Below are 13,557 nucleotides of genomic sequence, written 5' to 3' on the forward strand. Positions count from 1 at the left end.
GCTAAAGTATAACATAACTTTGCTGCCTGATATGAGATCAAGAGTATGGAGATGTTTATATTAGAGCAGCTGATGGGAAAGAGAGGTTTATATAATGGCTTCCTTTAATAAAAGTTTGTGTTGCCATACTGTTAACATTATCTGGATAGTGTTAAGATATTCTGTAAGTATATTCAGCAGTACAGTACTATTCTGAGAGAGTTGCGGGCAATCACAGTAAGTGCAAATATTTATTTATTTAAAAATGTTTAACCTGCACTATCTAAAGTATCTGGATAATTTCTGAAGTTCATCTCGCTATTTGCATTTAAATATTAGCTCACTAATCTTTCTGTTTAGTGATTTTATGTTTTTACATTATTTTTGTTATTATTTGCAGAGCATAGATATGTTGAATCTGCAAAAATTCGAGCAAAGTATCCTGATCGTGTTCCGGTGAGTTTGTCTTCGCTTTTCCATGTTTTTCTTATTAATTATAAAGTACTTATGGAGTTTAATATGCTCCTGACAATATAATATACTGCTTACAATATGATACATTTTTAACTGGGTTGATGAGAGGCGTTGTTCTTCCGTGTAAAGCCAAGGGTGGTCCCCAGAGCCCTCTTTGGTAGCCCCATTGTCATTTTTTCCCCCTGCTACTTTGCATCTTAACCAACGTTCCAGACAGAAAGAGGGAATCGCTGGTGGGAAGGACAAAGCATTTCTCAGTAGACCAAGTTTCCAAGTTTATTAGTTTTTGATATCCCGACCATAAAACAAATATCTGGCCGGTTAACAATATAATTTAAAAGAGGGAGTAAAAAGAGAAAAATGTATAAAATATTTAAGTGGGACATAAATGACAAAAACCAGACAAACTTGACAGTGAGGATAGTAAGGGAGGAGGGGAAAAAGTTACATTTAATAAGAAGAAATGGGATGAGTGGGTAGGGAAAAAACATGAAGGTGAGGGCATGTTGTAGTAGTAATTGCTTGCGAGAGGAGAGAAAATAGAAATAAAAGAGAAGAGGAAAAAGATAGATAGTAGAAAATCTAGGTTAGGTTAAACGCGTCATGAAATAAGAAAGTCTTTAGACAGGATTTAAATTTAACAAGTTGTTGTTCGTCGCGGAGGTATTGTGGCATGGAGTTCCATAATGTGGGGGCAGTTACAGCAAAATTTGTTTTACGAGTATAATAGAAATCTTTTAGAGGGGGGATGAAAAGAAGTTTTTGATCAGAGGATCTTAGAGTGCGGGAGGAGCATTGAGGTATCAGGAGTTTGTCAAGGAATGAAGGTTGATGAGATTGTTTAATTTTAAAGCAGAGTAAGATGATTTTATAGGTGATACGGTGGGTGATAGGGAGCCAATGAGCTTCTTTTAAGAGTGGAGTAACATGGTCAAATCGGCCTTTTTTATAAATAAGTTTTATTGCAGTATTTTGTAATATTTGAAGGCGACGTAATTCTTTTTGGGGGAGGCCATTGAGAAGGGAGTTACAATAATCTAAGTGGGAGATTACTAAAGAATGAGTCAGAACAGTAATAGAATCAGTGTCCAGGATAGAAAGTAGAGATCGAATAATACGCATTTTGAAGAAGCAGACTTTAACGATTGAACTGATATGATCATGGTAAGTAAGATCTCTATCAATAATGACACCTAAAAGTTTAATTTTACTTTCCATGGGAAGTGGAATAGATTTAATAGAGATAGTTCCTAATAAAGATTCAGAAGTTTTAATTGGAAGAAGGAGACCACGGGATTTCTCGATGTTGAGAGAAAGCTTGTTTGTGTAGAGCCAATCATATATTTTATCTAATTTATTGTTTATGTCTTTTATTTCTGAGATGTTGGTGGTGTTGATTGAATGAAGGAGTTGTATATCGTCTGCGTATGCAAAAATCGTAAATCCTATTGATTGTGCTAATGTAAGAAGGGGGGAAAGAAAAATATTAAATAGCAGAGGGGATAGAATTGACCCTTGAGGGACTCCGAAAGTTTGTGGTAGGTTTGGCGAAGTTTCATTTTTAAGGTGGACTTTAGAGCAGCGTTTGTGAAAGTAAGATATAAACCAAGAAAGTGCAGAGCCAGTAATCCCGCAGTCTTTAAGTCTTGTAATAAGAAGAGGGTGGTCAATAGTATCAAAGGCTGCGGATAAATCGAGAGATATTAGGATAGCAGATTTTTGATGCTCATGGTGGTATTGTATAGTGGAAGTAAGGCCTAATAAAGATAGTTCTGTAGAGTGTAAAGAGCGAAAGCCAGTTTGGCAGGGATGTAATGCATGGGTTTTTTCAAGAAATTCTGTCAGTTGGGAATGAATGATTTTTTCTGTAAGTTTGGAGATTAGAGGTAGATTAGAAATAGGACGATAATTTTTGGGGAGAGAGGAGTCTAGATTATGTTGTTTGAGCTTTGGAGATATAAGAGCTGTTTTCCAAGAGGCTGGTACTAAGCTATCAGAAATAGACTTTGAAATCATTTCCCAAATGAATGGGCCAAAAAATGAATAGAATTTTTTAAGAAGTATAGGAGGAATGCTCTCTAGGGGATTATTGGGGGAGTTTAAAGATTGTAGAATGGGATATAATTGAGTTAGAGATGGCATTTTGAAATTAGAACAAGAGCTGAAAGGTAGTTGAGTAGGATCATTGAGGGTTTGGATAGAAGCGGTTGGTGATGAGGGTCCAAGATGAGATCTAATGTCTTTAATTTTAGTGTCAAAGAATAGAGATAATTCATTTGCAGATGGTAGAGTTGAAATAGGTAGGTTTTGTTTTTTTTTGGAATATTTTGAAAGTGATTGAGCTAGGCTAAAGAGTGTAGAAGAGTTACGAGTGATAGAGATAAGTTTGGAAAAGTATTCTTTTTTTGTTTGTTGTATAGTTGTTTTATAGTGGATGGCTTTTTCTTTAAAAAGAGTGAGAAAGCTGTTGAGACGTGTTTTACGCCATTTGTTTTCTGTCGATTGAAGTTGTCGACGGAGAAGAACCAGGTGTTCATTGTACCAGGGTTGATGTAGTTTTTTTGAATATTGATTAGAAAGAGGTTTTTTTATAGTTTCTATTTTAGGTGCCAGAGAGTCTAGCAATGATTTTGTGGATGTTTCCCAGAGAGAAGATTGTTCGGTGATGGAAAGAGATGAAAAATCTTTAATATTTAGGTTAAAGGAGGTCTGAATAGTAGATAGAGTTATGTTATTAAGATTGCGGGTGTTTAAATTATTATTTTTTTGCTGTTGAACTCGAATGGGGTGAGTTGGAGTATCTAGTTGCCAGGTAATTAGAATGTGGTCTGACCAAGGTATTGAATGGTATTGAAATTTTTGAAAGAGTTGAATGTTAGAGGTTGGACAGAAAATATTATCAAGAGTATTACCAGCAGAATGAGTAGGCATAGAGATGAGGGGAGATAGTGATAGGTCAGAAGTCAGGGTTAGAAGTTCAGAAGTATTGTAATGATTAGGGGAGTTGAAATGGATGTTAAAATCTCCAAGAATTATGGAGTCAGGATAAGTGATATTAAAATCAGATATAGAAGAGATGAGAGTAGAGAGTGAGTTTTTAGATACTGGAGGGGGGAGGTAAGTAAGAAGAAAGTTAAGAGGAGAGGAGAGTTTTATAGAGAAATGAAGAGTTTCAATTGGGGCAGTAGAAAATAGAGAAGGTATTAGACTGAAGAGGAATTAAAGAGTGATAGATAACAGCTAAACCACCTCCTTTTTTGTTTAAGCGAGGTTGGAAGATTGATTTATAGTTAAGAGGACAGGCTTGGGTAATGTAGGCATCTTCTCCCTCAGTTAACCAAATTTCTGTAATACATAAGATTTGAAGATTATGTTGGATAATGATATCGTGAATTAAGTGATATTTATTTTTTATGGAACGAACATTTACCAATCCTATATTAAGTTTGGGAGGGGAGTTATGTTGATTAGTATGTGAAACAGATGGAGAATGTAATGGTATGGAAATAAGGTGTCTTAGGTGGGTTTCGTTTTGGGTAGAATTGAGTGAATGTTTGGGCGGTCTGCGACCCCATATGGTAGGGATAGAAGACATTGTTCTTGGATAGGAGGATGAGGGAGTGGAGAGATTGGTGAGAAGAAAAAAAAGACAAAAGAGAATGAATTTGTAAATGCTCACAACCTTAGGAAACCCCCAATGAAGTTTGAAGGAGGGCTGGTGGGGATAGATGCCATTGACACACATCAATTAGTAGCATCTTGGCCCTGCATGAGAAGATATTTGGTGTTTCCCTTCAGCTCATTAGAATTCACAGTGGCCCCAGCTTAAAAACGAAGACCACTGGTGTGAGTGGTTTGAGTGAACTAGTAGTAATTCTATGAAAAAACATTCACACACATTTATTATCTGATGATTGACATTTGCAATGAAGCTACTAAGTAGTAATACAAATTGTCATACTAGGACAGACTGAAGGTCAATCAAGCCCGATATACTGTTTCCATCAATGGCCAACCCAGGTCCTAAATACCTAGCTAGATCCCAAGTAGTAAACAGATTTTATGCTGCTTATCCTAGGAATAAGCAGTTAATTTTCTCAAGCCATCTCAATAATGGCCTAAGGACTTCTGTTATAAGAAATTATCCAAACCTTTTTTAAACTCTGCTAAGCTAACTGATTTCACCACATTCTCTGGCAATGAATTCCAGAGTTTAATTACATGTTCTGTGAAGAAATATTTTATCTGGCTTGTTTTAAATCTACTATTTAGTAGCTTCATCGCATGCCCTCTAGTCCTAGTATTTTTGGAAAGAGTGAACAAGCAATTCACATCTACCCTTTCCACTCCACCCATTATTTTATAGACCTCTATCATATCACCCTTAAGCCTTCTCTAAGCTGAAGAGTCCTAGCCCCTTTAGCCTTTCCTCATAGGGAAGCCATTCCATCCCTTTTATAATTTTTGGCGCCCTTCTTTGTACCATTTCTAATTCCGTTATATCTTTTTTTGAGATAATGACAAACGGAACTGCACACAGTAACATCCCTTTCCTCAGAGTGATCTTCACTGACCACTACACTCTGTCACCTTCCACTAAACCAATTCCTGTCACTTTGGGGCCCATACCAAGGGCACCCAAGTTTGCTAAAATCTAAATAGAACCACCCTAACACACTTCCTCTATTCAATTCTCTAGGTTTAAATGGTCAATTTCTCGGTTTAAAAGGTCAATATTCTCAATGGAGAAGGGTAAATAGTGGGGTTCCCCAGAGGTTTGTTCTGGGATTGCAGCTTTTTTTTTTTTTAAATATCATATTTATTGAGACAAGGAACACTCGGACAACAGCTGCCGTCCACATAGCAACAATACAGGTGCACAGAAATACAAATCAAACAGCGTGCAACAGTATACAGAATACATTGCCGGAACAATACAGAAAGCAATATTATGCACAGGAATAGAAGCGACAGCGCACAACTTCGATGGGCGCAAAAACTAACATGAAAGGGAAGCAGCACGCAGCCCAGCATCCCCCATCTACATTTTCTATTAGAGAATCAACCAGAATCCCCAAACGATTCAAGCCACACCACAATCACTCCAACACAGTCAAACCATTCGAACCTCAGGCAAACCGCATGCAACTCAATCACACAGGCATACTCATACACTCAATAAGAATAAGAGGGGTAAAGTGGAATAAAGGCAGTAAACCACAACAGTCTATGCATAATCCTCCCTAAGCGGTTAGTCAGCTAGATCTAAAGTCCTTTGCCAAAGTGAGCAATAAATTTTCCAATGAGGCTGGGGTCGAGAGGTGTAAGTGTCCAATTCAAAACGCGCCTGCTGTCGCATCCGGGATGTCCACAGAGTGTAGGACGGTACCTCTTCTACAGTCCAATATTTCAAAATGAGTTGTTTACCCACAAGTATCACATGAAGGATAAACTTCTGGGAGGGAAGATCCATGCACTGATGACTGAGTTCAGTAACATCTCCCAATAACAGTGCAGAGGGATTCCAGGGTACTGAACACTGTAGGAGAGCAGCCAAACAGGTCCTCCCAGACTCCCAGAAGAGCAGCTTAGTGCAGTTAAAGAACGTGTGAATATAGTTACCCCTATGAGATTTACATTTAATACAGAGATCATCAGGCCACAGACCCATAATATAGCCCCGGGCTCGAGTGATATATGATAGATGTAAAATTTTGAATTGCGTCTCTTGTAGACCCGCAGCCTTCACATTGAGGTAGAGTGCCCGGAAGAGGAGCTCTAGATCATGGATGGATACAGACATCCCAAGCTCGCCAGACCACTCGCCCCCCAGAATGCGAAGGCATCCCTCTCCAAGACTATCCCTCCCCACCCTATACCAGGTAGAAATTTTGTTGGACGCAGTGGGCATGGATAGGAAAACCAGATCCAAAGGGCCATAGCTCCAGCGGTTCCCATGGGCTCGCACCAGAGAGTGATAGTAGTGATGAATTTGTAGATAAGTGTAAAGGTGCGCTGGGGGCAGGTGCCACGACGTCCTCATCTGAGCAAAGGAAGGGAATTCCCCTCCCCCCAAAGCTAACACGTCACCCAAAGTCGTGTCACGTTCAGTACGATCTCTTAACCCCGCCATGCCCCCCACTCCAGAAGCAAAGTTAGGGTTGTGAAGGAGAGAAAGAAACGGGGATACAGTATGTAAACGGTCCTGTAAAACACGCCACCATCGCCAAGCCCGACGGAAAGGAAGAAGAAAAGGCAGAGTAGAAGAACGTGGCCCCTCCCCCCTCCGCCCGCCCCATGAAGAAAGGAAGAAAAAGACCAGGGCGAACAGCAGTCCTCAAGCATTGCCGCAGGAGAGTACCTGCGTGAGGATACCAGGTGTTCGTGAATCCATCGGAGAAGCGCCGCCACATTATAGACCCGCAGATCGGGCAACCCCAAGCCCCCATTGTCGCGACTTTGGGACAATTTAAGTGCATTAATGCGGGCCCTCTTCCCCCGCCATACGAAAGAGCAAATAATGGCCTGGTAGGAGCGCTCATCCGAACGCGAAATCCACACTGGTATGGTTTGCAATGGGTAGAGTAATTTCGGAAATAACACCATTTTGACCAAGGCCACACGTCCCAGTAGCGAGAGAGGTAGCGCGAGCCATTTATTACAGAGGGTTTTTATTCGTCCGATGGCTGCCGTAATATTGGCCTCGTACATTTTGCGGGGGTCTCTATAAAGCATGATACCTAGATACTTCAATTTTCCCGGGGCAATACCCACGCCCAAGTCCCCACACCAAGACTCCGTCGTCGCGCCTCCCAACAATAGGGCCTCCGTCTTATCAAAATTAATTTTTAATCCGGAGAAGACGCCGTAAGCGTGGATGAGGGACATCAAGGTGGGCATAGACCGATCTGCATGATTAACATAAAGAAGCATATCATCAGCGAACATACTTATGCGAAATTCATTACTGCCCACTTGGAGGCCCTCTAGCAGTTCGTCTTGACGAATGCGCACAGCCAGGGGTTCGAGAGAGAGAAGGAAGAGGAGAGGCGACAGGGGACAACCCTTTCGCATGCCCCGTCCCAAGAGGAAGGGGTCAGATACTCCACCATTCACTAAGAGTTGAGATCGAGGATGATGGTACAGAGTATGCACCCATGCTATGAAGTCACCCCGGATCCCGAAACGCTCAAGTGTCCGAAATAGGTGGGGCCAGGAGACCATGTCAAACGCCTTTTCGACGTCCAGGCTGGTGATGAGCGCACGATCGTGAATTTCATGAGGAGACTGTAGCACGGATAAGACCCTCAAAAGGTTCATAGACGCATGCCTGCCCGGCACAAAACCCACCTGGTCTTCGTGAATGAGAGACGGCAAAAATTTGTTAAGTCGCGCCGCTAGAATACTAGCCAAAATTTTTACATCTTGGTTGAGAAGGGATATAGGGCGGTAAGACCCGAGAGCATCAAGCGGACGCCCCGGTTTGGGTAGAATGATGACATGTGCCCTATTATGGGAATCGCCCGGGGGAGCGGAGTGACGGAGCCCCATAAAGTATTGTTGTAGCGGGAGTAAAGCGGATGCATCCAATAGCTTATAGAACTCCGGGCCAAGGACATCGGGGCCCGGCGTCTTCGCGAGTTTGAGTTTTTTGATGGCGGCCTGCAGTTCCTCTCCCGCAATAGGGCCATTAAGCGCAAGACATTGAGCGTCGGTCAGAGTAGGGAGGCAAAGTCCCTGAAAAAACTGTTCGCTAGCGTCCGCATCATAAGGTTGTGCTGCATAAAGGTCGGAGTAGAACTGCACAAATTGCTGCGTAATGGCCTGATGGGTGACATGCGTTACTCCCTGGTTGTCTTTAATGGATGTAATGGTATGTCTAGCCTTGTGTGGGCGCACCAGATTAGCCAGCAACCTCCCCGTTTTGTCACCCCATCGGTGAAGTTTGTATTTATAACAGTATATATTACGCCTAGCTCTTTGCTCTAAAAGAATATTAATTTGTGCCCTAAGATCGCTCATAGTCTGTCTAGAAGCTGCGTCGATTCGGGAAATGTGAAGGGACCTGTAAGCAGCAAGATCCCGCGACAATGCTAGAAGTTCCCCATCTCGACGCTTGTTCAGGGATGCCGAGTAAGCCAGGATATGCCCCCGCATAACCGCTTTAGCAGCTTCCCAGTACACGACTGGGCCCACATCCTCCTCCGAATTAGTCTGAAGAAACTCATCCCATCTTTTCTGGAAAAATTCTCTAAACGCCGCATCCTTGAACAGGAAAGGGGACATTCGCCACACACGACCCGCCGTCTGGGAACCAAATTGTAAGGCAAGTCCCAGAAGAGCATGGTCAGAGACCAGAGGCGTAGAAATGTGAGCATCCGTCAAGTACGGAAAGAAGGAGGCAGAGATGAGAAGATAATCAATGCGAGAATAAGTTGAGTGAGGGTGAGAGTAGAAAGAAAAATCCAGGTCATCAGGATGCATAGTGCGCCAGGATCCAGTAACCCCAATTCTTTCAAAAGAAAATTTACCCCTTTGCTGAGGTGGCCCTTCGGTACCGGCTTAGCTGGCCTATGATCCCACTGAGGGTTAGCTACAAAATTGAGATCACCTCCCAGTATGATCGGTTGAGGCAATAGAGGCGCTAAGTGACCCACCAAGGACGTAAAAAAAGCATAGGTGTAAACGTTAGGGGCATAGACATTACACAGTACTAATGGTTTACCCCAAAGTTCCCCCACCAGGATAAGGTACCTCCCATTGGGGTCAGCAATTTGACTATGAATGTGGAAGGGAATATTCTTGTGAATAAGGATAGCCACCCCACATTTCCTAGATGTAAATGAAGCAGAGCACACCTGACCCACCCACCCCTTACGCAATTTATCATGTTCCAAAGAAGTCAGGTGCGTCTCCTGTAGAAATGCTATGTCCGTGTGTTCGCGTTTAAGATACGCTAGGATTTTCGTGCGTTTGATTGGGGAGTGTATCCCATCCACATTTAAGGATTTAACAAGCAATTGCACCATTTACAATACCATGGCAGACAGTAGAAACATAAATGAAAACCAGAACAAGAGAGGTAGAGGCCGTCCCAGCCAATGCCTCCACTCTCTCAAAATACACAATGATACATTGCCCAGATACAGCATAGAATCCCCCAAGGGAAAAACCCATACATACAGCCACACACACCACAGATATACATCCCACGCAAACCCCAGCTATACCTCCATACGTACCCCCATACATTCTCCCCCATCCCGCCCTCCCAAATCCCACCCGGTCCCTATACCCAGCACAGATAACCATGCTAACCCAAAGAACAATGAATAAACAATCGAACAACTCCGGGCCAATAATCGAACAACCCTGCAAGACAATGCAAAACAAAAACAGATGAAAGTGCACTTAAAACAAGACTCATACTGTGGTGTAGTGCCGGGTCAGTGGAAAAGACATCGGCACCTCGTTGGTATCTTAGCGGTCCAAGCAGTAGGTGGATCACCCCATGTCCAAAGAACAAAAATCTGATGGTAGGGGTATAAGGTGCTGGGGGTGCCTACGTTATCGTCAGCCCAGCCACAAGCAGATCCATAGGGCACCCTCGGCAAGACAACCAGCACTAACTCAGGGCACAATGCCACGCCGGTCAGAGGTAGAAAAGACAAAGAGATCTCGGGATCAGAGTCCGTGCCGTGACTCCCCTGGGCCTCTCGAGGAAAAGGTTCAACGAGGCCACCAACTCCAAGTCAGGGGACAACTGTAGATCACAACATCCCTACGAGAAACGGTGGTCCCGCCATACCTCTGCCGATCTGTCAGCAGCGAGATCAGCAAAGCAGCAAAGACCCCCAGCCGTGGACAAAACACCGAAGCCACGGGCGCCCACGGCAGTCAGGGGACGATCAATCAGGCCAGGCCCGGGTCCTCACGCGCGGGCACCGGCAGATCCTGGATGAAGCGCTCCAGCTCGCGTGGTGTTTCGAAATAGTGGATCTTGTTGTTGAAGGAAACACGAGCCCTGGCAGGATACAGTAAAGACACTCTGATATTACGCCGATAAAGGGCATTGCAGTGGGGCGCCATAGCCCTGCGTCTAGAGGACACCTGGGGGGAGAAGTCCTGGAATACTAATATTTTTGCCCCTCATAGTCAAAGCCAGGTCCTCGCCGAAAACGAGCAAGGACACGCTCTTTCACAGCGAAGTTTAAGAAGCGGGCAAGGACTGGCCGGGGCCGCTGTTCGCCCTCTCTCCTGCTTCCCACACGGTGTGCACGCTCTATCAGCACCCGCTCCCCGGACTCGCCGGGCTCCATCATGCCTTGTAGCCATGTCTCCAGGCAGGCCCGCAGGTCAACATCCCGGATCGAACCAGGTAGCCCGATAAACCTTAAATTATTTCTCTGGCTCCTGTTCTCGTGGTCATCCAGGCGATCCATGCAGGTTGTCTTGGCAGTCTCCAGGACCCGCAGACACTCCTCAAAATTAGCGGTGCGGTCTTCTTGTTGAGTCACCCGATCCTCCACTCTCTGCAGCCTGCCCGCGTGGGTCTCTAGCATCTCCCGGAAGTCTTCCTTGAATGTCTGGATCTTAGCAAGTTTGTCCTCCATTACCAGGGTAAGAGATTTTGTGAGCTCCTGAATAGCCGCTTCCTGTATGGTGAACATGGGCACCTCGTGGCCCTCCGCCATCTTTTGATCAGGGAGCTTCACTTTCCCTCGGGTGTCCCGCTGCGATTTCGCTGTCATACCGGGCACAGAGACCGCCGAAAAGTTGCTCCGCTCGTGTCAATCAATCTCGGGTAAGCTGCAGTATAAAAAGCAAGCGAGCCCGATCGGGGAGAAGTGCTTAAAAATGAAAGTTAGAGCTGCATGGCCCGGAGCTGTACAGAGGCACGTCCAGTCAGTTACATGGCATCACGTGACCCGGGATTGCTGCTTTTTAACATATTTATCATTGATCTAGAGATAGGAATAACTAGTGAGATAATTAAATTTGCTGATGACACAAAGTTGTTAAATCGCAAGAGGAGTGTGAAAAATTGCAAAAGGACCTTGTGAGACTGGAAGACTGGGGTCAAAATGGTAGATGATGTTTAATATAAGCAAGTGCAAAGTGATGCATGTGGGAAAGAGGAACCCAAACTTATAGCTATGTGATGCTGGGTTCTGTGTTAGGAGTCATTGCCCAGGAAAAGGATCTAGTTCAGTGTTTTTCAACCTTTTTATACCTATGAACCGGCAGAAATAAAAGAATTATTCTGTGGACCGGCATCGGTCCGTGGACCGGCGGTTGAAGAACACAGGGCTAAGTCGTGGGCCAGACCCTGCCCATCTCTACCCAATCTCCACCCCAGACCCCACCCTCATAATAGTACTAATTGCACCTTGAACGTCCAGTGCCTCATCTGGAAGCCTTCCCTCTGACATTGCAACGTCAGAGAGAAGGCTTCCGGTTCAGGCGCAGGATGCCTGTAGGAGCCACTGCCCGTGGCTTTGTGCACTGAATCAGTGAGGAAGAGGGTGCTGGCTCGAAGATAACGCCGCATCGATCGCACCGTGGACTGGCAATTGAAGAACACTGTTTTGGGCCTGATGCACGTGCTGGCCCTGTGGACCGGCAGGAAATTTCTGTGGACCGGCACTGGTCCATGGACAGGTGGTTGAAGAACACTGATCTAGGTGTCATTGTTGAGGATACATTGAAAGCTCAATGTGCGGCGGCTGCTAAGAGAGTTTTTCAAGTTTATTCAAGTTTTAATGATAATTTGATATATTGCTTATCGTAATACTAAGCGATTATACAAAATATTTTAAAATCAGGGGATACACATCAAAATTACATGGTGACAAAGACAAAATGGACTAACATGGCACAAAAGACTAGGGGTGAACTATAATAAAGTATAGTAAAGAAAAGAGAATGAAAAAGGATAAAACAATAGGAATAGAATGTTAGGAATTATCAGGAAAGGAATGGAAAACAAAAATGAAAATGTCATGATGCCCTTGTATCGCTCTATGGTACGGCTACATCTTAAATACTGTGTGCAGTTCTGGTTGCCATATCTCAGAAAAGATATAGTGGTATTAGAAAAGGTGAGGGCGAACAAAAATGATAAAAGGGATGGGACAACTTCCCTATGAGGAAAGGCTAAAGCGGCTAGGGCTCTTCAGCTTGGAGAAGAGATGGCTCAGGGGTGATATGACAGAAGTCTATAAAATCCTGAGTGGAGTGGAAAGGGTAGATGTGAATTGCTTGTTCACTTTAAAGGACTAGAGGACATGCAGTGAAGCTGCTAAGTAGTAGATTTAAAACCGGAGAAAATATTTCTTCACATATGTAATTAAGCTCTGGAATTCATTGTCAGAGAATGTGGTAAAATCAGTTAGCTTAGCGGAGTTTAAAGGTTTTTCCTAAAAGAGAAGTCCAAAGGCCATTATTGAGATGCTTGGGGAAATCCACTGCTTATTCCTAGAATAAGCAGCATAGAATCTGTTTTACTACTTAGGATCTAGCTAGGTGCTTGGAACCTGGGTTGGCCACTGTTGGAAACAGGATACTGGGCTTGATGGATCTTTGGTCTGTCCCAGTATGACAATTCTTATGTTCTTAAGGTCATGCATTTGGGCTGCAAATTCTGAGGTAACGGTACAGTTTAGGGGGGTGAAGAAATTTTGTGCATAAAAGTGGAGTGGGACTTGGGTGTGATAGTATGTGATGATCTAAAGGTGGCCAGACAGGTTGAAAATGCGATTTCAAAAGCTAGACGGATGCTAGGGCGGATAAGGAAAGATGTGGCCAATAGGAAAAAGGAGTATTGGTGCCCCCGTATAAGACTGGTGAGACCTCATTGTGTACAATTTTGGAGACCATGCTTTCAAAAAGATATAAACAGGATGGAATCAGTCCAGAGGAAGGCTACTAAAATGTTCAGTGTTCTTCATTATAAGGCGTATGGGGACAGACCTAAAGATCTCAATATTTATACTTTGGAGGAAAGCCGGAAAAGGGGAAGATATGATAGCAATGTTTAAATACTTACCTGGCTAAATGTGCATGAGGCAAATCATTTAAAAGGAAACTCTGGAACAAGAGGAC

At 43.7% G+C, this 13,557-nt stretch overlaps 1 protein-coding gene across 2 annotated transcripts in view; it reads left to right on the forward strand.

Annotated features, from left to right (window-relative positions):
• GABARAPL2 (GABA type A receptor associated protein like 2) overlaps window positions 1-13,557 on the forward strand; it is a 105,982-nt gene that overhangs the window by 47,965 nt on the left and 44,460 nt on the right. For both annotated transcript variants that reach the window (XM_033941483.1, XM_033941482.1), the window contains exon 2: window positions 380-435. In XM_033941483.1, coding sequence (XP_033797374.1) covers window positions 380-435 — 56 coding nt within the window. The remainder of the gene's footprint in view (window positions 1-379; window positions 436-13,557) is intronic.

The sequence above is a fragment of the Geotrypetes seraphini genome, chromosome 4 (genome assembly GCF_902459505.1).
Source record: "Geotrypetes seraphini chromosome 4, aGeoSer1.1, whole genome shotgun sequence".
Lineage (NCBI taxonomy): Eukaryota > Metazoa > Chordata > Amphibia > Gymnophiona > Dermophiidae > Geotrypetes > Geotrypetes seraphini.